This window comes from Phoxinus phoxinus, assembly GCF_949152265.1.
Source record: "Phoxinus phoxinus genome assembly, chromosome: 1".
NCBI classification, from domain to species: domain Eukaryota; kingdom Metazoa; phylum Chordata; class Actinopteri; order Cypriniformes; family Leuciscidae; genus Phoxinus; species Phoxinus phoxinus.
The window spans coordinates 45,052,365-45,076,584 of NC_136876.1; the positions used below are offsets into that span (position 1 = coordinate 45,052,365).

A 24,220-nucleotide genomic window follows, 5' to 3' on the forward strand; every position below is an offset into this window, starting at 1 on the left:
ACACCTGACACAGGTAAATACACGTGCTAGAAGAGTTTTTGCTAGAAGAAATTCTGGTCCCACTTCGGATGCCACGATACCATCAAGCGGCATCTCTCATGGTCGTAATCAGTCCTTAACTGACCTATCAGCGTTCATAAGTAGAATGCAAGCTTGTTATGGGCAACAACAACTCAACCTGTAAGAAATCGAAATGACATAAGTACTCGTTCATTCAACTTTCGAACTATAACCCATGTTGAACTTGCAAAACCTACAATCAAATCTGAGATTTCTCAACGGCGATCGGGTGAAAGAGACAAATGTAGCCGTCTAGTTCCATAGACTCCCATTAATTTTGCACTCGGGCGAATGCCCCCAGTGGAACTCTGGTGGAACTACAACCAAAATTTAATACAATAGGACTTAATAGGTAGTGGCCAGGCTCTCCGTAGACGGGCTCTGGTTGCATATTTGCTTCTCCGTGTTCACAAGTTTCAGTCCTTTCAATATAAAAGTCTTCTCTACTGACTGACTGACTCATAAAGACAATCTTTGCCACCATCTCATGGTGAAATAATGTAACTTCTGTTCCTGTTCACGGTCAGGGACTATTCTTTCCAGCTGAAGGAAGCCTTTGTGATTTTACTTCATGAAAGTTGCATTGATATATATTTTTTAGCTTTCACTTTTGCATCGTGTGGTAACTCTGCTTCGTGTCATGCCTAACAACTCCCTTTAGCTGTGACTTATTTACGATACAGCACAGCCACTCGTACCTTATTGCTTACATGTTATGTGCTTTGAGACATGAGGTAATTTAAAGGTGACACATTATGCCGCTTTTCACAAGATGTAATATAAATCTATGGTGCCCCCAGAATGTGTCTGGGAAATTCCAGCTGAAAATACAACCCATATCATTGATTAGAGCTTGTCAAAGTTTCCCCTTTTTGGGTGTGAGCCAAAACGCGCTGTTTGTGTGTATGTGTCCCTCTAAATGCAAAAGAGCTGCTGCTCCCCGCCCCCCGTTCAGAAGATGGATGATCCTTTACACGAGCTTCGGATACTCCGTCAATAACAAAACACGCAAATTTCAGTCAAATTTCAGAAATAAGTAGCGGAGTGCAGCCTTACGGAGAGACTCAGGAAGAGGTTGCAACTTTTAGACTTAACCTGGACGTTCTGAATGGTTAGTGGATACAGTTATGTAGTTGTTGTGGAGTTACATTGATTCACCTCATCGACTTGAATGTGTCATCATGTTTAACTTTTTTTGGTTAAATAGTGCTCTGTGCAGCCAACGACAGAAGAGTTTGCATGCTTTGCTCAAACTTTTGCCATTGCGTTAGAACTGGTTACACTTTTGTCGCTAGCGAAAACCAAATGGCGGCGCCGTGTGCGGAAACGTGCAGATTAAAGGGATACTTCACCGCTGGAAAGATGAATGTGTATTTAAATTGGGTCATGTAGTAGAAATGTGAAATTATTTTAGAAGTTGGTACCTTCTAGACTGAGAAAAGCCAGAAAATGTATTTTTGGCTCATGTGGATGAAAGACAACTCCCAGAATACACTTTCTTCACTCCCCTACGAGGCCACGCCTACCAGTTACAGAGGCCAGTATCGGAAGAATTGATACAAAAAAGTTACTAGTTGACTCGAAACTGAAAAGACGCCGTTTTATCGTAAATTTCCGTCACGAGTCTGCCCGGGCTCGTCCTCCTGACTGCCGGGCGGGTCTCGCTCCTCTGCTGCCTCGTTCCTCCATCGTCCGCGGTTGTTCCTCGCCGTGTTGCGGCTCGTGCGGATTTCGGGATGTCTGGCATTCGGCTTTTGGTTTCTGCGGTCGCCATTCATTATGTTTAAATGCACACCTTTTGTTTCATTTGGACTGAATTCATTCCGATTGGTGAATCTGAATGTAGTGTTTGCACGAACGCTAAACAAGTGATCGGTTGATGTGCGTTTTAGCATTGCTAAGAAAAAAATAAGTGTGTAAGCATAGTCTGCGGAAAGTATTTCTACATCCCAATATGAGCGTGGAAAATTGTGCATGCATATTTCAGTGCCCGTTTTGTGCGAAGATGAAAACAGAGGTCTTTCGTTACAAGACGTGTTTGGGTCTTGGTGAGGTGATTTTTTACCTTCCTAAAGCACTAATGCCAATGAGCCATTAGGTGAGAACAGCCAAATGACACTGGAATACCAAAAACACCAACACTACAATCAAGCAATTGTCTTTGTTTTTCCACAGAAACAAAGAGAGAAGTCTTAAAATGTGAGATTTATTTGGTGAAAAACAGGGAAGAGATCCCATACATTCAATGGTTAAATCAGCACACTTTATGCAAGGCCACATTCCTTATGAGCCCCCATAAGGTGATGAGGATCCCCCCATATGGCTAGAACATTTGCCATCAGGGTGAGTTTGGTGACAGTTTTCAGCACACACTGGAGACTTGGGCGGTTCGCCGGCAGGCTTCACTGGCGGCTTGGGGTGTTGTCCGACAGGCTTCATTGGAGGCTTGGGCTGTTCAGACGCAGGCTTCACTGGCGGCTTGGGCAGTTCGGATGCAGGCTTTACTGGAGGCTTGGGCTGTTCGGAAGCAGGCTTCACTGGAGGCTTGGGCTGTTCGGAAGCAGGCTTCACTGGAGGCTTGGGCTGTTCGGAAGCAGGCTTCACTGGAGGCTTGGGCTGTTCGGAAGCAGGCTTCACTGGAGGCTTGGGCTGTTCGGAAGCAGGCTTCACTGGAGGCTTGGGCTGTTCGGAAGCAGGCTTCACGGGAGGTTTGGGCTGTTCGCCGGCAGGCTTCACGGGAGGCTTGGGCTGTTCGCCGGCAGGCTTCACGGGAGGTTTGGGCTGTTCGCCGGCAGGCTTCACTGGAGGCTTGGGCTGTTCGCCGTAGGGATTTACTGGAGGCTTGGGCTGTTCGCCGTTGGGCTTCACTGGAGGCTTGGGCTGTTCGCCGTTGGGCTTCACTGGAGGCTTGGGCTGTTCGCCGGCAGGCTTCACTGGAGGCTTGGGCTGTTCGATGGCAGGAGTCAATGTAGGATTCAGCGGTTCAGATCCAGGCGTCACTGGAGGATTCGGCAGTTCAGCTGCAGGCGTCTCTGGAGGATTCGGCAGTTCGGCTGCAGGCGTCACTGGAGGATTCGGCAGTTCGGCTGCAGGCGTCACTGGAGGATTCGGCAGTTCGGCTGGAGGCGTCACTGGAGGATTCGGCAGTTCGGCTGCAGGCGTCACTGGAGGATTCGGCAGTTCGGCTGGAGGCGTCACTGGAGGATTCGGCAGCTCAGCTGGAGGCGTCGGCAGCTCGGCTGCTGGCGTCACTGGAGGATTCGGCAGCTCGGCTGCTGGCGTCTGCGGTTCGGCTGTAGGCTTCACTGTATGGATACAGATAATCCGCTTTAATCCAGTCTCAGATATACAGCATAAAACACAAATTGCAAGTTTCTTATTTTAAGTATTAATCGTAATTATCCATCCGGTGCTGGTTCGGCTGAATACTTTTGACACACAGAACGGTAAAGCAATAAAATCAAACAAGATAAACTGAAATAACAAAGCCGACCCAAACACTAATATAATAACATATCACATACCTGTATATGGAGCCATACACTGATGTCCACATCCATTGCTGCAGCATTTCTCATTGTTCGGACAGTCACTGTCATAGTAACAAAACTCGGCACACATTCCTGCTCCAGACTTTGTGCTTGGACACACCCCTGGCTTTGCTATTATACAGACACATGACAGAGAAACCACATCACTGAATACTGAATGTCTCATTCACCACTTAAAAAATGTAAGTTGTCAAAGATGATCAGATTAGTTTTGACAGGAATATTCAGTCTTTCTACTTCGTAGTTTGACGTTTAGTTCAAAGTATTACTTGCGGTTTTTTGCAATTATGAAATTTACTAGCAATTTCTGAGTGAACACTTGTTTATACACCATTTTTTCAGTCTTTCTTTTGGAATATCTTTAGCATCCATCAATTAAACTCACTGAAAACAGGCGGCACACACGCAGTCCCACAGGGAAATTGACAGCATTTGTGTCCTCCAGAGCAGTCTCTATCACGAAGACATCCTCGACGGGACGGCACGACGGTCAGCATCGCCGGACACTGACCGGACACTACAGAAGAGGATTCAAGAGGATAGTTAGGGGAGACCAGGAAGTGCTGTATAGCTTGTTTCAGCATTTGCAAGTCAGGGGTTTTGCATTACGTGCCACAAACTTTAATATAATATTCACATTTATCAGCTTCAAATCAAAGTAGCTTAGACATCTACCATTTATCACTAAACTGCGTCAATTAGTTTCAAAGACTGAGAGCGCCGTTACAACCTATAGTTGGGCGAGTAATAGTGCAATGCTGATAGAAAACATGCACACCAGTAAATATGTGGTTTATAAATTTACTGGTGTGTAACTAAGTGTACGTCTTCAAAAATTGTTATGCCATCCCCATGACCTCCCTCATTTCAAGCATTTTATTAGGCTACACAACACAAGAAAAGTTATAGCTCCCCATGTTAGAGGCTATTGAAGGCCTAAATAGTTGTTCAAATAGGGAAAACAAAACATGAAGCAGAAGTTTAAACTCAGGATTGATGTCTATGTGGTAACAATTGTGTAACCATATAGCATTAGTGGTCTTGATTTACAGTAAACTAAAATACTACATTAGTGATTGTATGGGTTTTACTTGTACAATGAAATAAATGCATAAACTTATGACAGGTTTGCATAATTAAAGCTTGCTTATTATTGAAACTAAACCACCATACGAAGTTAAACTTCCGCTGGACGTCTGTACTTTTGTAAACCAATGTGCTGAGATGGGTCCAAGTCATATTTTGTAAGGCACTTTCTTCGGGCTGTGCAATGAAGCTAAAAGATCTTCTCACCTACGACTCCAGCGTCTGTTGTGCTCAAACATGCAGACAGACACAATAAAACAGCACTAAACAAGCAGTACACTCGAGCTGTCATCCTCATGACCTGTGATCTCACAACCAACTCTGCTAGAAGATGTGCTGAATTAGTGAGTCAGGAGGGGCGAGCAGGAAGGAACACAAAACTACAATGAAAAACTGTGCCGCTGCATCAAAACATCTGCTGAATCCCACAACAAAGACTGTAAAAAGGGTTTAAAGAGCTTCTTGAAAACAAGTTTTTATAGATCCAAGGAGGTCTAGGTAACTCCAACCCTGATGAATCTCACCTGCCTGTAGCCTAATCTTGAAGACCTTGATCAGCTTGTTCAGGTGTGTTTGATTAGGGTTGGATGTCGTAATAATTACAGTAATTAGGAGATGATTGAGCGTTTGCCAAAAGAATCTGTAGTGGTCAGGTGGTACAGCGGTCAAGTGGTACAAGTCGGAGTAGTACCAAAAGTTTTAACCGTAATAAAAAATCTGTTTGAATGTCCTCTGCGATATCTTGTCCTTTTAAAAGTTAAGGGGTTCTCCAGTGCCCTGACGCACTAGTCATTTTTCAGTTGCATCAGAGAATGTCTAATATGGGGAGAACTGCCACTCTCAGTAAACTTCCGGCTTCTGAACTGGTTGCAGTTCCACTCTGGTTCCATATGAGGGCGCTCACAGGACGAGTGCAGAATGAATGGAGGTCTATGGAGCTATACCCCTCAAAATCCTCTTTTCTCGGGATATAATTTTTTGTCTAGTAATTTGAATGTTGTTTTCGAAAGGAGATGCAAAGAAATTACACATTGCTGGGTGTTCGATTTTTTAGAGTCACTTATTTGCTTTAAAAAGTATTTTAAAATGTCAATGACGTCATACACCTTGTACGACCAGAGATACTGCTTTATGGCAATCCTTCAGTCACTGTGGTGCTTTCACGCTTTGCAATTTCTTTTCTCTCAAGGCATCGACAACACACCTGACACAGGTAAATACACGTGCTAGAAGAGTTTTTGCTAGAAGAAATTCTGGTCCCACTTCGGATGCCACGATACCATCAAGCGGCATCTCTCATGGTCGTAATCAGTCCTTAACTGACCTATCAGCGTTCATAAGTAGAATGCAAGCTTGTTATGGGCAACAACAACTCAACCTGTAAGAAATCGAAATGACATAAGTACTCGTTCATTCAACTTTCGAACTATAACCCATGTTGAACTTGCAAAACCTACAATCAAATCTGAGATTTCTCAACGGCGATCGGGTGAAAGAGACAAATGTAGCCGTCTAGTTCCATAGACTCCCATTAATTTTGCACTCGGGCGAATGCCCCCAGTGAAACTCTGGTGGAACTACAACCAAAATTTGATACAATAGGACTTAATAGGTAGTGGCCAGGCTCTCCGTAGACGGGCTCTGGTTGCATATTTGCTTCTCCGTGTTCACAAGTTTCAGTCCTTTCAATATAAAAGTCTTCTCTACTGACTGACTGACTCATAAAGACAATCTTTGCCACCATCTCATGGTGAAATAATGTAACTTCTGTTCCTGTTCACGGTCAGGGACTATTCTTTCCAGCTGAAGGAAGCCTTTGTGATTTTACTTCATGAAAGTTGCATTGATATATATTTTTTAGCTTTCACTTTTGCATCGTGTGGTAACTCTGCTTCGTGTCATGCCTAACAACTCCCTTTAGCTGTGACTTATTTACGATACAGCACAGCCACTCGTACCTTATTGCTTACATGTTATGTGCTTTGAGACATGAGGTAATTTAAAGGTGACACATTATGCCGCTTTTCACAAGATGTAATATAAATCTATGGTGCCCCCAGAATGTGTCTGGGAAATTCCAGCTGAAAATACAACCCAGATCATTGATTAGAGCTTGTCAAAGTTTCCCCTTTTTGGGTGTGAGCCAAAACGCGCTGTTTGTGTGTATGTGTCCCTCTAAATGCAAAAGAGCTGCTGCTCCCCGCCCCCCGTTCAGAAGACGGATGATCCTTTACACGAGCTTCGGATACTCCGTCAATAACAAAACACGCAAATTTCAGTCAAATTTCAGAAATAAGTAGCGGAGTGCAGCCTTACGGAGAGACTCAGGAAGAGGTTGCAACTTTTAGACTTAACCTGGACGTTTCTGAATGGTTAGTGGATACAGTTATGTAGTTGTTGTGGAGTTACATTGATTCACCTCATCGACTTGAATGTGTCATCATGTTTAACTTTTTTTGGTCAAATAGTGCTCTGTGCAGCCAACGACAGAAGAGTTTGCATGCTTTGCTCAAACTTTTGCCATTGCGTTAGAACTGGTTACACTTTTGTCGCTAGCGAAAACCAAATGGCGGCGCCGTGTGCGGAAACGTGCAGATTAAAGGGATACTTCACCGCTGGAAAGATGAATGTGTATTTAAATTGGGTCATGTAGTAGAAATGTGAAATTATTTTAGAAGTTGGTACCTTCTAGACTGAGAAAAGCCAGAAAATGTATTTTTGGCTCATGTGGATGAAAGACAACTCCCAGAATACACTTTCTTCACTGCCCTACGAGGCCACGCCTACCAGTTACAGAGGCCAGTATCGGAAGAATTGATACAAAAAAGTTACTAGTTGACTCGAAACTGAAAAGACGCCGTTTTATCGTAAATTTCCGTCACGAGTCTGCCCGGGCTCGTCCTCCTGACTGCCGGGCGGGTCTCGCTCCTCTGCTGCCTCGTTCCTCCATCGTCCGCGGTTGTTCCTCGCCGTGTTGCGGCTCGTGCGGATTTCGGGATGTCTGGCATTCGGCTTTTGGTTTCTGCAGTCGCCATTCATTATGTTTAAATGCACACCTTTTGTTTCATTTGGACTGAATTCATTCCGATTGGTGAATCTGAATGTAGTGTTTACACGAACGCTAAACAAGTGATCGGTTGATGTGCGTTTTAGCATTGCTAAGAAAAAATAAGTGTGTAAGCATAGTCTGCGGAAAGTATTTCTACATCCCAATATGAGCGTGGAAAATTGTGCATGCATATTTCAGTGCCCGTTTTGTGCGAAGATGAAAACAGAGGTCTTTCGTTACAAGACGTGTTTGGGTCTTGGTGAGGTGATTTTTTACCTTCCTAAAGCACTAATGCCAATGAGCCATTAGGTGAGAACAGCCAAATGACACTGGAATACCAAAAACACCAACACTACAATCAAGCAATTGTCTTTGTTTTTCCACAGAAACAAAGAGAGAAGTCTTAAAATGTGAGATTTATTTGGTGAAAAACAGGGAAGAGATCCCATACATTCAATGGTTAAATCAGCACACTTTATGCAAGGCCACATTCCTTATGAGCCCCCATAAGGTGATGAGGATCCCCCCATATGGCTAGAACATTTGCCATCAGGGTGAGTTTGGTGACAGTTTTCAGCACACACTGGAGACTTGGGCGGTTCGCCGGCAGGCTTCACTGGCGGCTTGGGGTGTTGTCCGACAGGCTTCATTGGAGGCTTGGGCTGTTCGCCGACAGGCTTTATTGGAGGCTTGGGCTGTTCGGAAGCAGGCTTCACTGGAGGCTTGGGCAGTTCGGATGCAGGCTTCACTGGAGGCTTGGGCTGTTCGGAAGCAGGCTTCACTGGAGGCTTGGGCTGTTCGGAAGCAGGCTTCACTGGAGGCTTGGGCTGTTCGGAAGCAGGCTTCACTGGAGGCTTGGGCTGTTCGGAAGCAGGCTTCACTGGAGGCTTGGGCTGTTCGGAAGCAGGCTTCACTGGAGGCTTGGGCTGTTCGCCGTTAGGCTTCACTGGAGGCTTGGGCTGTTCGCCGGCAGGCTTCACGGGAGGCTTGGGCTGTTCGCCGGCAGGCTTCACGGGAGGTTTGGGCTGTTCGCCGGCAGGCTTCACTGGAGGCTTGGGCTGTTCACCGTAGGGATTTACTGGAGGCTTGGGCTGTTCGCCGTTGGGCTTCACTGGAGGCTTGGGCTGTTCGCCGTTGGGCTTCACTGGAGGCTTGGGCTGTTCGCCGTTGGGCTTCACTGGAGGCTTGGGCTGTTCGCCGTTGGGCTTCACTGGAGGCTTGGGCTGTTCGCCGGCAGGCTTCACTGGAGGCTTGGGCTGTTCGATGGCAGGAGTCAATGTAGGATTCAGCGGTTCAGATCCAGGCGTCACTGGAGGATTCGGCAGTTCGGCTGCAGGCGTCACTGGAGGATTCGGCAGTTCGGCTGGAGGCGTCACTGGAGGATTCGGCAGCTCAGCTGGAGGCGTCGGCAGCTCGGCTGCTGGCGTCACTGGAGGATTCGGCAGCTCGGCTGCTGGCGTCTGCGGTTCGGCTGTAGGCTTCACTGTATGGATACAGATAATCCGCTTTAATCCAGTCTCAGATATACAGCATAAAACACAAATTGCAAGTTTCTTATTTTAAGTATTAATCGTAATTATCCATCCGGTGCTGGTTCGGCTGAATACTTTTGACACACAGAACGGTAAAGCAATAAAATCAAACAAGATAAACTGAAATAACAAAGCCGACCCAAACACTAATATAATAACATATCACATACCTGTATATGGAGCCATACACTGATGTCCACATCCATTGCTGCAGCATTTCTCATTGTTCGGACAGTCACTGTCATAGTAACAAAACTCGGCACACATTCCTGCTCCAGACTTTGTGCTTGGACACACCCCTGGCTTTGCTATTATACAGACACATGACAGAAAAACCACATCACTGAATACTGAATGTCTCATTCACCACTTAAAAAAATGTAAGTTGTCAAAGATGATCAGATTAGTTTTGACAGGAATATTCAGTCTTTCTACTTCGTAGTTTGACGTTTAGTTCAAAGTATTACTTGCGGTTTCTTTGCAATTATGAAATTTACTAGCAATTTCTGAGTGAACACTTGTTTATACACCATTTTTTCAGTCTTTCTTTTGGAATATCTTTAGCATCCATCAATTAAACTCACTGAAAACAGGCAGCACACACGCAGTCCCACAGGGAAATTGACAGCATTTGTGTCCTCCAGAGCAGTCTCTATCACGAAGACATCCTCGACGGGACGGCACGACGGTCAGCATCGCCGGACACTGACCGGACACTACAGAAGAGGATTCAAGAGGATAGTTAGGGGAGACCAGGAAGTGCTGTATAGCTTGTTTCAGCATTTGCAAGTCAGGGGTTTTGCATTACGTGCCACAAACTTTAATATAATATTCACATTTATCAGCTTCAAATCAAAGTAGCTTAGACATCTACCATTTATCACTAAACTGCGTCAATTAGTTTCAAAGACTGAGAGCGCCGTTACAACCTATAGTTGGGCGAGTAATAGTGCAATGCTGATAGAAAACATGCACACCAGTAAATATGTGGTTTATAAATTTACTGGTGTGTAACTAAGTGTACGTCTTCAAAAATTGTTATGCCATCCCCATGACCTCCCTCATTTCAAGCATTTTATTAGGCTACACAACACAAGAAAAGTTATAGCTCCCCATGTTAGAGGCTATTGAAAGCCTAAATAGTTGTTCAAATAGGGAAAACAAAACATGAAGCAGAAGTTTAAACTCAGGATTGATGTCTATGTGGTAACAATTGTGTAACCATATAGCATTAGTGGTCTTGATTTACAGTAAACTAAAATACTACATTAGTGATTGTATGGGTTTTACTTGTACAATGAAATAAATGCATAAACTTATGACAGGTTTGCATAATTAAAGCTTGCTTATTATTGAAACTAAACCACCATACGAAGTTAAACTTCCGCTGGACGTCTGTACTTTTGTAAACCAATGTGCTGAGATGGGTCCAAGTCATATTTTGTAAGGCACTTTCTTCGGGCTGTGCAATGAAGCTAAAAGATCTTCTCACCTACGACTCCAGCGTCTGTTGTGCTCAAACATGCAGACAGACACAATAAAACAGCACTAAACAAGCAGTACACTCGAGCTGTCATCCTCATGACCTGTGATCTCACAACCAACTCTGCTAGAAGATGTGCTGAATTAGTGAGTCAGGAGGGGCGAGCAGGAAGGAACACAAAACTACAATGAAAAACTGTGCCGCTGCATCAAAACATCTGCTGAATCCCACAACAAACACTGTAAAAAGGGTTTAAAGAGCTTCTTGAAAACAAGTTTTTATAGATCCAAGGAGGTCTAGGTAACTCCAACCCTGATGAATCTCACCTGCCTGTAGCTTTCTAGTAGCCTAATCTTAAAGACCTTGATCAGCTTGTTCAGGTGTGTTTGATTAGGGTTGGATGTCGTAATAATTACAGTAATTAGGAGATGATTGAGCGTTTGCCAAAAGAATCTGTAGTGGTCAGGTGGTACAGCGGTCAAGTGGTACAAGTCGGAGTAGTACCAAAAGTTTTAACCGTAATAAAAAATCTGTTTGAATGTCCTCTGCGATATCTTGTCCTTTTAAAAGTTAAGGGGTTCTCCAGTGCCCTGACGCACTAGTCATTTTTCAGTTGCATCAGAGAATGTCTAATATGGGGAGAACTGCCACTCTCAGTAAACTTCCGGCTTCTGAACTGGTTGCAGTTCCACTCTGGTTCCATATGAGGGCGCTCACAGGACGAGTGCAGAATGAATGGAGGTCTATGGAGCTATACCCCTCAAAATCCACTTTTCTCGGGATATAGTTTTTTGTCTAGTAATTTGAATGTTGTTTTCGAAAGGAGATGCAAAGAAATTACACATTGCTGGGTGTTCGATTTTTTAGAGTCACTTATTTGCTTTAAAAAGTATTTTAAAATGTCAATGACGTCATACACCTTGTACGACCAGAGATACTGCTTTATGGCAATCCTTCAGTCACTGTGGTGCTTTCACGCTTTGCAATTTCTTTTCTCTCAAGGCATCGACAACACACCTGACACAGGTAAATACACGTGCTAGAAGAGTTTTTGCTAGAAGAAATTCTGGTCCCACTTCGGATGCCACGATACCATCAAGCGGCATCTCTCATGGTCGTAATCAGTCCTTAACTGACCTATCAGCGTTCATAAGTAGAATGCAAGCTTGTTATGGGCAACAACAACTCAACCTGTAAGAAATCGAAATGACATAAGTACTCGTTCATTCAACTTTCGAACTATAACCCATGTTGAACTTGCAAAACCTACAATCAAATCTGAGATTTCTCAACGGCGATCGGGTGAAAGAGACAAATGTAGCCGTCTAGTTCCATAGACTCCCATTAATTTTGCACTCGGGCGAATGCCCCCAGTGGAACTCTGGTGGAACTACAACCAAAATTTAATACAATAGGACTTAATAGGTAGTGGCCAGGCTCTCCGTAGACGGGCTCTGGTTGCATATTTGCTTCTCCGTGTTCACAAGTTTCAGTCCTTTCAATATAAAAGTCTTCTCTACTGACTGACTGACTCATAAAGACAATCTTTGCCACCATCTCATGGTGAAATAATGTAACTTCTGTTCCTGTTCACGGTCAGGGACTATTCTTTCCAGCTGAAGGAAGCCTTTGTGATTTTACTTCATGAAAGTTGCATTGATATATATTTTTTAGCTTTCACTTTTGCATCGTGTGGTAACTCTGCTTCGTGTCATGCCTAACAACTCCCTTTAGCTGTGACTTATTTACGATACAGCACAGCCACTCGTACCTTATTGCTTACATGTTATGTGCTTTGAGACATGAGGTAATTTAAAGGTGACACATTATGCCGCTTTTCACAAGATGTAATATAAATCTATGGTGCCCCCAGAATGTGCCTGGGAAATTCCAGCTGAAAATACAACCCATATCATTGATTAGAGCTTGTCAAAGTTTCCCCTTTTTGGGTGTGAGCCAAAACGCGCTGTTTGTGTGTGTGTGTCCCTCTAAATGCAAAAGAGCTGCTGCTCCCCGCCCCCCGTTCAGAAGATGGATGATCCTTTACACGAGCTTCGGATACTCCGTCAATAACAAAACACGCAAATTTCAGTCAAATTTCAGAAATAAGTAGCGGAGTGCAGCCTTACGGAGAGACTCAGGAAGAGGTTGCAACTTTTAGACTTAACCTGGACGTTCTGAATGGTTAGTGGATACAGTTATGTAGTTGTTGTGGAGTTACATTGATTCACCTCATCGACTTGAATGTGTCATCATGTTTAACTTTTTTTGGTTAAGTAGTGCTCTGTGCAGCCAACGACAGAAGAGTTTGCATGCTTTGCTCAAACTTTTGCCATTGCGTTAGAACTGGTTACACTTTTGTCGCTAGCGAAAACCAAATGGCGGCGCCGTGTGCGGAAACGTGCAGATTAAAGGGATACTTCACCGCTGGAAAGATGAATGTGTATTTAAATTGGGTCATGTAGTAGAAATGTGAAATTATTTTAGAAGTTGGTACCTTCTAGACTGAGAAAAGCCAGAAAATGTATTTTTGGCTCATGTGGATGAAAGACAACTCCCAGAATACACTTTCTTCACTCCCCTACGAAGCCACGCCTACCAGTTACAGAGGCCAGTATCGGAAGAATTGATACAAAAAAGTTACTAGTTGACTCGAAACTGAAAAGACGCCGTTTTATCGTAAATTTCCGTCACGAGTCTGCCCGGGCTCGTCCTCCTGACTGCCGGGCGGGTCTCGCTCCTCTGCTGCCTCGTTCCTCCATCGTCCGCGGTTGTTCCTCGCCGTGTTGCGGCTCGTGCGGATTTCGGGATGTCTGGCATTCGGCTTTTGGTTTCTGCGGTCGCCATTCATTATGTTTAAATGCACACCTTTTGTTTCATTTGGACTGAATTCATTCCGATTGGTGAATCTGAATGTAGTGTTTACACGAACGCTAAACAAGTGATCGGTTGATGTGCGTTTTAGCATTGCTAAGAAAAAAATAAGTGTGTAAGCATAGTCTGCGGAAAGTATTTCTACATCCCAATATGAGCGTGGAAAATTGTGCATGCATATTTCAGTGCCCGTTTTGTGCGAAGATGAAAACAGAGGTCTTTCGTTACAAGACGTGTTTGGGTCTTGGTGAGGTGATTTTTTACCTTCCTAAAGCACTAATGCCAATGAGCCATTAGGTGAGAACAGCCAAATGACACTGGAATACCAAAAACACCAACACTACAATCAAGCAATTGTCTTTGTTTTTCCACAGAAACAAAGAGAGAAGTCTTAAAATGTGAGATTTATTTGGTGAAAAACAGGGAAGAGATCCCATACATTCAATGGTTAAATCAGCACACTTTATGCAAGGCCACATTCCTTATGAGCCCCCATAAGGTGATGAGGATCCCCCCATATGGCTAGAACATTTGCCATCAGGGTGAGTTTGGTGACAGTTTTCAGCACACACTGGAGACTTGGGCGGTTCGCCGGCAGGCTTCACTGGCGGCTTGGGGTGTTGTCCGACAGGCTTCATTGGAGGCTTGGGCTGTTCAGACGCAGGCTTCACTGGCGGCTTGGGCAGTTCGGATGCAGGCTTTACTGGAGGCTTGGGCTGTTCGGAAGCAGGCTTCACTGGAGGCTTGGGCTGTTCGGAAGCAGGCTTCACTGGAGGCTTGGGCTGTTCGGAAGCAGGCTTCACTGGAGGCTTGGGCTGTTCGGAAGCAGGCTTCACTGGAGGCTTGGGCTGTTCGGAAGCAGGCTTCACTGGAGGCTTGGGCTGTTCGGAAGCAGGCTTCACTGGAGGCTTGGGCTGTTCGGAAGCAGGCTTCACTGGAGGCTTGGGCTGTTCGGAAGCAGGCTTCACTGGAGGCTTGGGCTGTTCGGAAGCAGGCTTCACTGGAGGCTTGGGCTGTTCGCCGTTAGGCTTCACTGGAGGCTTGGGCTGTTCGCCGGCAGGCTTCACGGGAGGCTTGGGCTGTTCGCCGGCAGGCTTCACGGGAGGTTTGGGCTGTTCGCCGGCAGGCTTCACTGGAGGCTTGGGCTGTTCGCCGTAGGGATTTACTGGAGGCTTGGGCTGTTCGCCGTTGGGCTTCACTGGAGGCTTGGGCTGTTCGCCGTTGGGCTTCACTGGAGGCTTGGGCTGTTCGCCGTTGGGCTTCACTGGAGGCTTGGGCTGTTCGCCGTTGGGCTTCACTGGAGGCTTGGGCTGTTCGCCGTTGGGCTTCACTGGAGGCTTGGGCTCTTCGCCGGCAGGCTTCACTGGAGGCTTGGGCTGTTCGATGGCAGGAGTCAATGTAGGATTCAGCGGTTCAGATCCAGGCGTCACTGGAGGATTCGGCAGTTCAGCTGCAGGCGTCTCTGGAGGATTCGGCAGTTCGGCTGCAGGCGTCACTGGAGGATTCGGCAGTTCGGCTGGAGGCGTCACTGGAGGATTCGGCAGCTCAGCTGGAGGCGTCGGCAGCTCGGCTGCTGGCGTCACTGGAGGATTCGGCAGCTCGGCTGCTGGCGTCTGCGGTTCGGCTGTAGGCTTCACTGTATGGATACAGATAATCCGCTTTAATCCAGTCTCAGATATACAGCATAAAACACAAATTGCAAGTTTCTTATTTTAAGTATTAATCGTAATTATCCATCCGGTGCTGGTTCGGCTGAATACTTTTGACACACAGAACGGTAAAGCAATAAAATCAAACAAGATAAACTGAAATAACAAAGCCGACCCAAACACTAATATAATAACATATCACATACCTGTATATGGAGCCATACACTGATGTCCACATCCATTGCTGCAGCATTTCTCATTGTTCGGACAGTCACTGTCATAGTAACAAAACTCGGCACACATTCCTGCTCCAGACTTTGTGCTTGGACACACCCCTGGCTTTGCTATTATACAGACACATGACAGAGAAACCACATCACTGAATACTGAATGTCTCATTCACCACTTAAAAAATGTAAGTTGTCAAAGATGATCAGATTAGTTTTGACAGGAATATTCAGTCTTTCTACTTCGTAGTTTGACGTTTAGTTCAAAGTATTACTTGCGGTTTCTTTGCAATTATGAAATTTACTAGCAATTTCTGAGTGAACACTTGTTTATACACCATTTTTTCAGTCTTTCTTTTGGAATATCTTTAGCATCCATCAATTAAACTCACTGAAAACAGGCGGCACACACGCAGTCCCACAGGGAAATTGACAGCATTTGTGTCCTCCAGAGCAGTCTCTATCACGAAGACATCCTCGACGGGACGGCACGACGGTCAGCATCGCCGGACACTGACCGGACACTACAGAAGAGGATTCAAGAGGATAGTTAGGGGAGACCAGGAAGTGCTGTATAGCTTGTTTCAGCATTTGCAAGTCAGGGGTTTTGCATTACGTGCCACAAACTTTAATATAATATTCACATTTATCAGCTTCAAATCAAAGTAGCTTAGACATCTACCATTTATCACTAAACTGCGTCAATTAGTTTCAAAGACTGAGAGCGCCGTTACAACCTATAGTTGGGCGAGTAATAGTGCAATGCTGATAGAAAACATGCACACCAGTAAATATGTGGTTTATAAATTTACTGGTGTGTAACTAAGTGTACGTCTTCAAAAATTGTTATGCCATCCCCATGACCTCCCTCATTTCAAGCATTTTATTAGGCTACACAACACAAGAAAAGTTATAGCTCCCCATGTTAGAGGCTATTGAAGGCCTAAATAGTTGTTCAAATAGGGAAAACAAAACATGAAGCAGAAGTTTAAACTCAGGATTGATGTCTATGTGGTAACAATTGTGTAACCATATAGCATTAGTGGTCTTGATTTACAGTAAACTAAAATACTACATTAGTGATTGTATGGGTTTTACTTGTACAATGAAATAAATGCATAAACTTATGACAGGTTTGCATAATTAAAGCTTGCTTATTATTGAAACTAAACCACCATACGAAGTTAAACTTCCGCTGGACGTCTGTACTTTTGTAAACCAATGTGCTGAGATGGGTCCAAGTCATATTTTGTAAGGCACTTTCTTCGGGCTGTGCAATGAAGCTAAAAGATCTTCTAACCTACGACTCCAGCGTCTGTTGTGCTCAAACATGCAGACAGACACAATAAAACAGCACTAAACAAGCAGTACACTCGAGCTGTCATCCTCATGACCTGTGATCTCACAACCAACTCTGCTAGAAGATGTGCTGAATTAGTGAGTCAGGAGGGGCGAGCAGGAAGGAACACAAAACTACAATGAAAAACTGTGCCGCTGCATCAAAACATCTGCTGAATCCCACAACAAACACTGTAAAAAGGGTTTAAAGAGCTTCTTGAAAACAAGTTTTTATAGATCCAAGGAGGTCTAGGTAACTCCAACCCTGATGAATCTCACCTGCCTGTAGCCTAATCTTGAAGACCTTGATCAGCTTGTTCAGGTGTGTTTGATTAGGGTTGGATGTCATAATAATTACAGTAATTAGGAGATGATTGAGCGTTTGCCAAAAGAATCTGTAGTGGTCAGGTGGTACAGCGGTCAAGTGGTACAAGTCGGAGTAGTACCAAAAGTTTTAACCGTAATAAAAAATCTGTTTGAATGTCCTCTGCGATATCTTGTCCTTTTAAAAGTTAAGGGGTTCTCCAGTGCCCTGACGCACTAGTCATTTTTCAGTTGCATCAGAGAATGTCTAATATGGGGAGAACTGCCACTCTCAGTAAACTTCCGGCTTCTGAACTGGTTGCAGTTCCACTCTGGTTCCATATGAGGGCGCTCACAGGACGAGTGCAGAATGAATGGAGGTCTATGGAGCTATACCCCTCAAAATCCACTTTTCTCGGGATATAATTTTTTGTCTAGTAATTTGAATGTTGTTTTCGAAAGGAGATGCAAAGAAATTACACATTGCTGGGTGTTCGATTTTTTAGAGTCACTTATTTGCTTTAAAAAGTATTTTAAAATGTCAATGACGTCATACACCTTGTACGACCAGAGATACTGCTTTATGGCAATCCTTCAGTCACTGTGGTGCTTTCACGCTTTGCAATTTCTTTTCTCTCAAGGCATCGACAACACACCTGACACAGGTAAATACACGTGCTAGAAGAGTTTTTGCTAGAAGAAATTCTGGTCCCACTTCGGATGCCACGATACCATCAAGCGGCATCTCTCATGGTCGTAATCAGTCCTTAACTGACCTATCAGCGTTCATAAGTAGAATGCAAGCTTGTTATGGGCAACAACAACTCAACCTGTAAGAAATCGAAATGACATAAGTACTCGTTCATTCAACTTTCGAACTATAACCCATGTTGAACTTGCAAAACCTACAATCAAATCTGAGATTTCTCAACGGCGATCGGGTGAAAGAGACAAATGTAGACGTCTAGTTCCATAGACTCCCATTAATTTTGCACTCGGGCGAATGCCCCCAGTGGAACTCTGGTGGAACTACAACCAAAATTTGATACAATAGGACTTAATAGGTAGTGGCCAGGCTCTCCGTAGACGGGCTCTGGTTGCATATTTGCTTCTCCGTGTTCACAAGTTTCAGTCCTTTCAATATAAAAGTCTTCTCTACTGACTGACTGACTCATAAAGACAATCTTTGCCACCATCTCATGGTGAAATAATGTAACTTCTGTTCCTGTTCACGGTCAGGGACTATTCTTTCCAGCTGAAGGAAGCCTTTGTGATTTTACTTCATGAAAGTTGCATTGATATATATTTTTTAGCTTTCACTTTTGCATCGTGTGGTAACTCTGCTTCGTGTCATGCCTAACAACTCCCTTTAGCTGTGACTTATTTACGATACAGCACAGCCACTCGTACCTTATTGCTTACATGTTATGTGCTTTGAGACATGAGGTAATTTAAAGGTGACACATTATGCCGCTTTTCACAAGATGTAATATAAATCTATGGTGCCCCCAGAATGTGTCTGGGAAATTCCAGCTGAAAATACCACACAGATCATTGATTAGAGCTTGTCAAAGTTTCCCCTTTTTGGGTGTGAGCCAAAACGCGCTGTTTGTGTGTATGTGTCCCTCTAAATGCAAAAGAGCTGCTGCTCCCCGCCCCCCGTTCAGAAGACGGATGATCCTTTACACGAGCTTCGGATACTCCGTCAATAACAAAACACGCAAATTTCAGTCAAATTTCAGAAATAAGTAGCGGAGTGCAGCCTTACGGAGAGACTCAGGAAGAGGTTGCAACTTTTAGACTTAACCTGGACGTTTCTGAATGGTTAGTGGATACAGTTATGTAGTTGTTGTGGAGTTACATTGATTCACCTCATCGACTTGAATGTGTCATCATGTTTAACTTTTTTTGGTCAAATAGTGCTCTGTGCAGCCAACGACAGAAGAGTTTGCATGCTTTGCTCAAACTTTTGCCATTGCGTTAGAACTGGTTACACTTTTGTCGCTAGCGAAAACCAAATGGCGGCGCCGTGTGCGGAAACGTGCAGATTAAAGGGATACTTCACCGCTGGAAAGATGAATGTGTATTTAAATTGGGTCATGTAGTAGAAATGTGAAATTATTTTAGAAGTTGGTACCTTCTAGACTGAGAAAAGCCAGAAAATGTATTTTTGGCTCATGTGGATGAAAGACAACTACCAGAATACACTTTCTTCACTGCCCTACGAGGCCACGCCTACCAGTTACAGAGGCCAGTATCGGAAGAATTGATACAAAAAAGTTACTAGTTGACTCGAAACTGAAAAGACGCCGTTTTATCGTAAATTTCCGTCACGAGTCTGCCCGGGCTCGTCCTCCTGACTGCCGGGCGGGTCTCGCTCCTCTGCTGCCTCGTTCCTCCATCGTCCGCGGTTGTTCCTCGCCGTGTTGCGGCTTGTGTGGATTTCGGGATGTCTGGCATTCGGCTTTTGGTTTCTGCAGTCGCCATTCATTTAAATGCACACCTTTTGTTTCATTTGGACTGAATTCATTCCGATTGGTGAATCTGAATGTAGTGTTTACACGAACGCTAAACAAGTGATCGGTTGATGTGCGTTTTAGCATTGCTAAGAAAAAATAAGTGTGTAAGCATAGTCTGCGGAAAGTATTTCTACATCCCAATATGAGCGTGGAAAATTGTGCATGCATATTTCAGTGCCCGTTTTGTGCGAAGATGAAAACAGAGGTCTTTCGTTACAAGACGTGTTTGGGTCTTGGTGAGGTGATTTTTTACCTTCCTAAAGCACTAATGCCAATGAGCCATTAGGTGAGAACAGCCAAATGACACTGGAATACCAAAAACACCAACACTACAATCAAGCAATTGTCTTTGTTTTTCCACAGAAACAAAGAGAGAAGTCTTAAAATGTGAGATTTATTTGGTGAAAAACAGGGAAGAGATCCCATACATTCAATGGTTAAATCAGCACACTTTATGCAAGGCCACATTCCTTATGAGCCCCCATAAGGTGATGAGGATCCCCCCATATGGCTAGAACATTTGCCATCAGGGTGAGTTTGGTGACAGTTTTCAGCACACACTGGAGACTTGGGCGGTTCGCCGGCAGGCTTCACTGGCGGCTTGGGGTGTTGTCCGACAGGCTTCATTGGAGGCTTGGGCTGTTCGCCGACAGGCTTCATTGGAGGCTTGGGCTGTTCGGAAGCAGGCTTCACTGGAGGCTTGGGCAGTTCGGATGCAGGCTTCACTGGAGGCTTGGGCTGTTCGGAAGCAGGCTTCACTGGAGGCTTGGGCTGTTCGGAAGCAGGCTTCACTGGAGGCTTGGGCTGTTCGGAAGCAGGCTTCACTGGAGGCTTGGGCTGTTCGGAAGCAGGCTTCACTGGAGGCTTGGGCTGTTCGGAAGCAGGCTTCACTGGAGGCTTGGGCTGTTCGCCGTTAGGCTTCACTGGAGGCTTGGGCTGTTCGCCGGCAGGCTTCACGGGAGGCTTGGGCTGTTCGCCGGCAGGCTTCACGGGAGGTTTGGGCTGTTCGCCGGCAGGCTTCACTGGAGGCTTGGGCTGTTCACCGTAGGGATTTACTGGAGGCTTGGGCTGTTCGCCGTTGGGCTTCACTGGAGGCTTGGGCTGTTCGCCGTTGGGCTTCACTGGAGGCTTGGGCTGTTCACCGTTGGGCTTCACTGGAGGCTTGGGCTGTTCGCCGTTGGGCTTCACTGGAGGCTTGGGCTGTTCGCCGGCAGGCTTCACTGGAGGCTTGGGCTGTTCGATGGCAGGAGTCAATGTAGGATTCAGCGGTTCAGATCCAGGCGTCACTGGAGGATTCGGCAGTTCGGCTGCAGGCGTCACTGGAGGATTCGGCAGTTCGGCTGGAGGCGTCACTGGAGGATTCGGCAGCTCAGCTGGAGGCGTCGGCAGCTCGGCTGCTGGCGTCACTGGAGGATTCGGCAGCTCGGCTGCTGGCGTCTGCGGTTCGGCTGTAGGCTTCACTGTATGGATACAGATAATCCGCTTTAATCCAGTCTCAGATATACAGCATAAAACACAAATTGCAAGTTTCTTATTTTAAGTATTAATCGTAATTATCCATCCGGTGCTGGTTCGGCTGAATACTTTTGACACACAGAACGGTAAAGCAATAAAATCAAACAAGATAAACTGAAATAACAAAGCCGACCCAAACACTAATATAATAACATATCACACACCTGTATATGGAGCCATACACTGATGTCCACATCCATTGCTGCAGCATTTCTCATTGTTCGGACAGTCACTGTCGTAGTAACAAAACTCGGCACACATTCCTGCTCCAGACTTTGTGCTTGGACACACCCCTGGCTTTGCTATTATACAGACACATGACAGAAAAACCACATCACTGAATACTGAATGTCTCATTCACCACTTAAAAAAATGTAAGTTGTCAAAGATGATCAGATTAGTTTTGACAGGAATATTCAGTCTTTCTACTTCGTAGTTTGACGTTTAGTTCAAAGTATTACTTGCGGTTTCTTTGCAATTATGAAATTTACTAGCAATTTCTGAGTGAACACTTGTTTATACACCATTTTTTCAGTCTTTCTTTTGGAATATCTTTAGCATCCATCAATTAAACTCACTGAAAACAGGCAGCACACACGCAGTCCCACAGGGAAATTGACAGCATTTGTGTCCTCCAGAGCAGTCTCTATCACGAAGACATCCTCGACGGGACGGCACGACGGTCAGCATCGCCGGACACTGACCGGACACTACAGAAGAGGATTCAAGAGGATAGTTAGGGGAGACCAGGAAGTGCTGTATAGCTTGTTTCAGCATTTGCAAGTCAGGGGTTTTGCATTACGTGCCACAAACTTTAATATAATATTCACATTTATCAGCTTCAAATCAAAGTAGCTTAGACATCTACCATTTATCACTAAACTGCGTCAATTAGTTTCAAAGACTGAGAGCGCCGTTACAACCTATAGTTGGGCGAGTAATAGTGCAATGCTGATAGAAAACATGCACACCAGTAAATATGTGGTTTATAAATTTACTGGTGTGTAACTAAGTGTACGTCTTCAAAAATTGTTATGCCATCCCCATGACCTCCCTCATTTCAAGCATTTTATTAGGCTACACAACACAAGAAAAGTTATAGCTCCCCATGTTAGAGGCTATTGAAAGCCTAAATAGTTGTTCAAATAGGGAAAACAAAACATGAAGCAGAAGTTTAAACTCAGGATTGATGTCTATGTGGTAACAATTGTGTAACCATATAGCATTAGTGGTCTTGATTTACAGTAAACTAAAATACTACATTAGTGATTGTATGGGTTTTACTTGTACAATGAAATAAATGCATAAACTTATGACAGGTTTGCATAATTAAAGCTTGCTTATTATTGAAACTAAACCACCATACGAAGTTAAACTTCCGCTGGACGTCTGTACTTTTGTAAACCAATGTGCTGAGATGGGTCCAAGTCATATTTTGTAAGGCACTTTCTTCGGGCTGTGCAATGAAGCTAAAAGATCTTCTCACCTACGACTCCAGCGTCTGTTGTGCTCAAACATGCAGACAGACACAATAAAACAGCACTAAACAAGCAGTACACTCGAGCTGTCATCCTCATGACCTGTGATCTCACAACCAACTCTGCTAGAAGATGTGCTGAATTAGTGAGTCAGGAGGGGCGAGCAGGAAGGAACACAAAACTACAATGAAAAACTGTGCCGCTGCATCAAAACATCTGCTGAATCCCACAACAAACACTGTAAAAAGGGTTTAAAGAGCTTCTTGAAAACAAGTTTTTATAGATCCAAGGAGGTCTAGGTAACTCCAACCCTGATGAATCTCACCTGCCTGTAGCCTAATCTTAAAGACCTTGATCAGCTTGTTCAGGTGTGTTTGATTAGGGTTGGATGTCGTAATAATTACAGTAATTAGGAGATGATTGAGCGTTTGCCAAAAGAATCTGTAGTGGTCAGGTGGTACAGCGGCCAAGTGGTACAAGTCGGAGTAGTACCAAAAGTTTTAACCGTAATAAAAAATCTGTTTGAATGTCCTCTGCGATATCTTGTCCTTTTAAAAGTTAAGGGGTTCTCCAGTGCCCTGACGCACTAGTCATTTTTCAGTTGCATCAGAGAATGTCTAATATGGGGAGAACTGCCACTCTCAGTAAACTTCCGGCTTCTGAACTGGTTGCAGTTCCACTCTGGTTCCATATGAGGGCGCTCACAGGACGAGTGCAGAATGAATGGAGGTCTATGGAGCTATACCCCTCAAAATCCACTTTTCTCGGGATATAGTTTTTTGTCTAGTAATTTGAATGTTGTTTTCGAAAGGAGATGCAAAGAAATTACACATTGCTGGGTGTTCGATTTTTTAGAGTCACTTATTTGCTTTAAAAAGTATTTTAAAATGTCAATGACGTCATACACCTTGTACGACCAGAGATACTGCTTTATGGCAATCCTTCAGTCACTGTGGTGCTTTCACGCTTTGCAATTTCTTTTCTCTCAAGGCATCGACAACACACCTGACACAGGTAAATACACGTGCTAGAAGAGTTTTTGCTAGAAGAAATTCTGGTCCCACTTCGGATGCCACGATACCATCAAGCGGCATCTCTCATGGTCGTAATCAGTCCTTAACTGACCTATCAGCGTTCATAAGTAGAATGCAAGCTTGTTATGGGCAACAACAACTCAACCTGTAAGAAATCGAAATGACATAAGTACTCGTTCATTCAACTTTCGAACTATAACCCATGTTGAACTTGCAAAACCTACAATCAAATCTGAGATTTCTCAACGGCGATCGGGTGAAAGAGACAAATGTAGCCGTCTAGTTCCATAGACTCCCATTAATTTTGCACTCGGGCGAATGCCCCCAGTGGAACTCTGGTGGAACTACAACCAAAATTTAATACAATAGGACTTAATAGGTAGTGGCCAGGCTCTCCGTAGACGGGCTCTGGTTGCATATTTGCTTCTCCGTGTTCACAAGTTTCAGTCCTTTCAATATAAAAGTCTTCTCTACTGACTGACTGACTCATAAAGACAATCTTTGCCACCATCTCATGGTGAA

The 24,220-nt window shown here is 44.5% G+C and overlaps 4 protein-coding genes across 4 annotated transcripts; all 4 read right to left on the reverse strand.

The window, feature by feature from the left end:
* Window positions 1–2,100: 2,100 nt before the first annotated feature.
* LOC307005153 (uncharacterized protein) lies at window positions 2,101–5,219 on the reverse strand. Its single transcript, XM_079625012.1, has 4 exons — window positions 4,905–5,219; window positions 3,997–4,128; window positions 3,585–3,722; window positions 2,101–3,365 (listed from the first exon to the last, which is right to left on the reverse strand). The coding sequence occupies exons 1-4, from the start codon at window positions 4,993–4,995 to the stop codon at window positions 2,344–2,346; spliced, it is 1,383 nt and encodes a 460-aa protein (XP_079481138.1). The 5' UTR covers window positions 4,996–5,219; the 3' UTR covers window positions 2,101–2,343.
* Window positions 5,220–7,892: 2,673 nt separating this feature from the next.
* LOC307005158 (uncharacterized protein) lies at window positions 7,893–11,098 on the reverse strand. Its single transcript, XM_079625028.1, has 4 exons — window positions 10,771–11,098; window positions 9,863–9,994; window positions 9,449–9,586; window positions 7,893–9,229 (listed from the first exon to the last, which is right to left on the reverse strand). Exons 1-4 carry the CDS (start codon window positions 10,859–10,861, stop codon window positions 8,241–8,243), a joined length of 1,350 nt encoding a protein of 449 aa, XP_079481154.1. The 5' UTR covers window positions 10,862–11,098; the 3' UTR covers window positions 7,893–8,240.
* A 2,922-nt stretch (window positions 11,099–14,020) lies between these two features.
* Window positions 14,021–17,198, reverse strand: LOC307010259 (uncharacterized protein; the record flags this gene model as incomplete). The annotated part of the gene is made up of 4 exons (XM_079634790.1): window positions 14,021–15,271; window positions 15,491–15,628; window positions 15,904–16,035; window positions 17,129–17,198. The coding sequence occupies 4 exons, from the start codon at window positions 17,196–17,198 to the stop codon at window positions 14,118–14,120; spliced, it is 1,494 nt and encodes a 497-aa protein (XP_079490916.1). The 3' UTR covers window positions 14,021–14,117.
* A 2,734-nt stretch (window positions 17,199–19,932) lies between these two features.
* LOC307005912 (uncharacterized protein) lies at window positions 19,933–22,991 on the reverse strand. Its single transcript, XM_079626438.1, has 4 exons — window positions 22,673–22,991; window positions 21,765–21,896; window positions 21,351–21,488; window positions 19,933–21,131 (listed from the first exon to the last, which is right to left on the reverse strand). The coding sequence occupies exons 1-4, from the start codon at window positions 22,761–22,763 to the stop codon at window positions 20,143–20,145; spliced, it is 1,350 nt and encodes a 449-aa protein (XP_079482564.1). The 5' UTR covers window positions 22,764–22,991; the 3' UTR covers window positions 19,933–20,142.
* Window positions 22,992–24,220: the final 1,229 nt, after the last annotated feature.

What these genes read in the sequence shown, in the direction of transcription:
- LOC307005912 (XM_079626438.1), bottom strand. Translation starts at nt 22,763, where the DNA reads ATGAGGATGACAGCTCGAGTGTACTGCTTGTTTAGTGCTGTTTTATTG. An exon ending in AACAGACGCTGGAGTCGTAG is followed by an intron (nt 21,897 to 22,672) that starts GTGAGAAGATCT and finishes CCTCTTCTGTAG; the next exon opens with TGTCCGGTCAGTGTCCGGCG. An exon ending in GTGTATGGCTCCATATACAG is followed by an intron (nt 21,132 to 21,350) that starts GTGTGTGATATG and finishes GTATCCATACAG; the next exon opens with TGAAGCCTACAGCCGAACCG.
- LOC307005158 (XM_079625028.1), bottom strand. Translation starts at nt 10,861, where the DNA reads ATGAGGATGACAGCTCGAGTGTACTGCTTGTTTAGTGCTGTTTTATTG. An exon ending in AACAGACGCTGGAGTCGTAG is followed by an intron (nt 9,995 to 10,770) that starts GTGAGAAGATCT and finishes CCTCTTCTGTAG; the next exon opens with TGTCCGGTCAGTGTCCGGCG. An exon ending in GTGTATGGCTCCATATACAG is followed by an intron (nt 9,230 to 9,448) that starts GTATGTGATATG and finishes GTATCCATACAG; the next exon opens with TGAAGCCTACAGCCGAACCG.
- LOC307005153 (XM_079625012.1), bottom strand. Translation starts at nt 4,995, where the DNA reads ATGAGGATGACAGCTCGAGTGTACTGCTTGTTTAGTGCTGTTTTATTG. An exon ending in GTGTGTGCCGCCTGTTTTCA is followed by an intron (nt 3,723 to 3,996) that starts GTGAGTTTAATT and finishes TCTGTATAATAG; the next exon opens with CAAAGCCAGGGGTGTGTCCA. An exon ending in GTGTATGGCTCCATATACAG is followed by an intron (nt 3,366 to 3,584) that starts GTATGTGATATG and finishes GTATCCATACAG; the next exon opens with TGAAGCCTACAGCCGAACCG.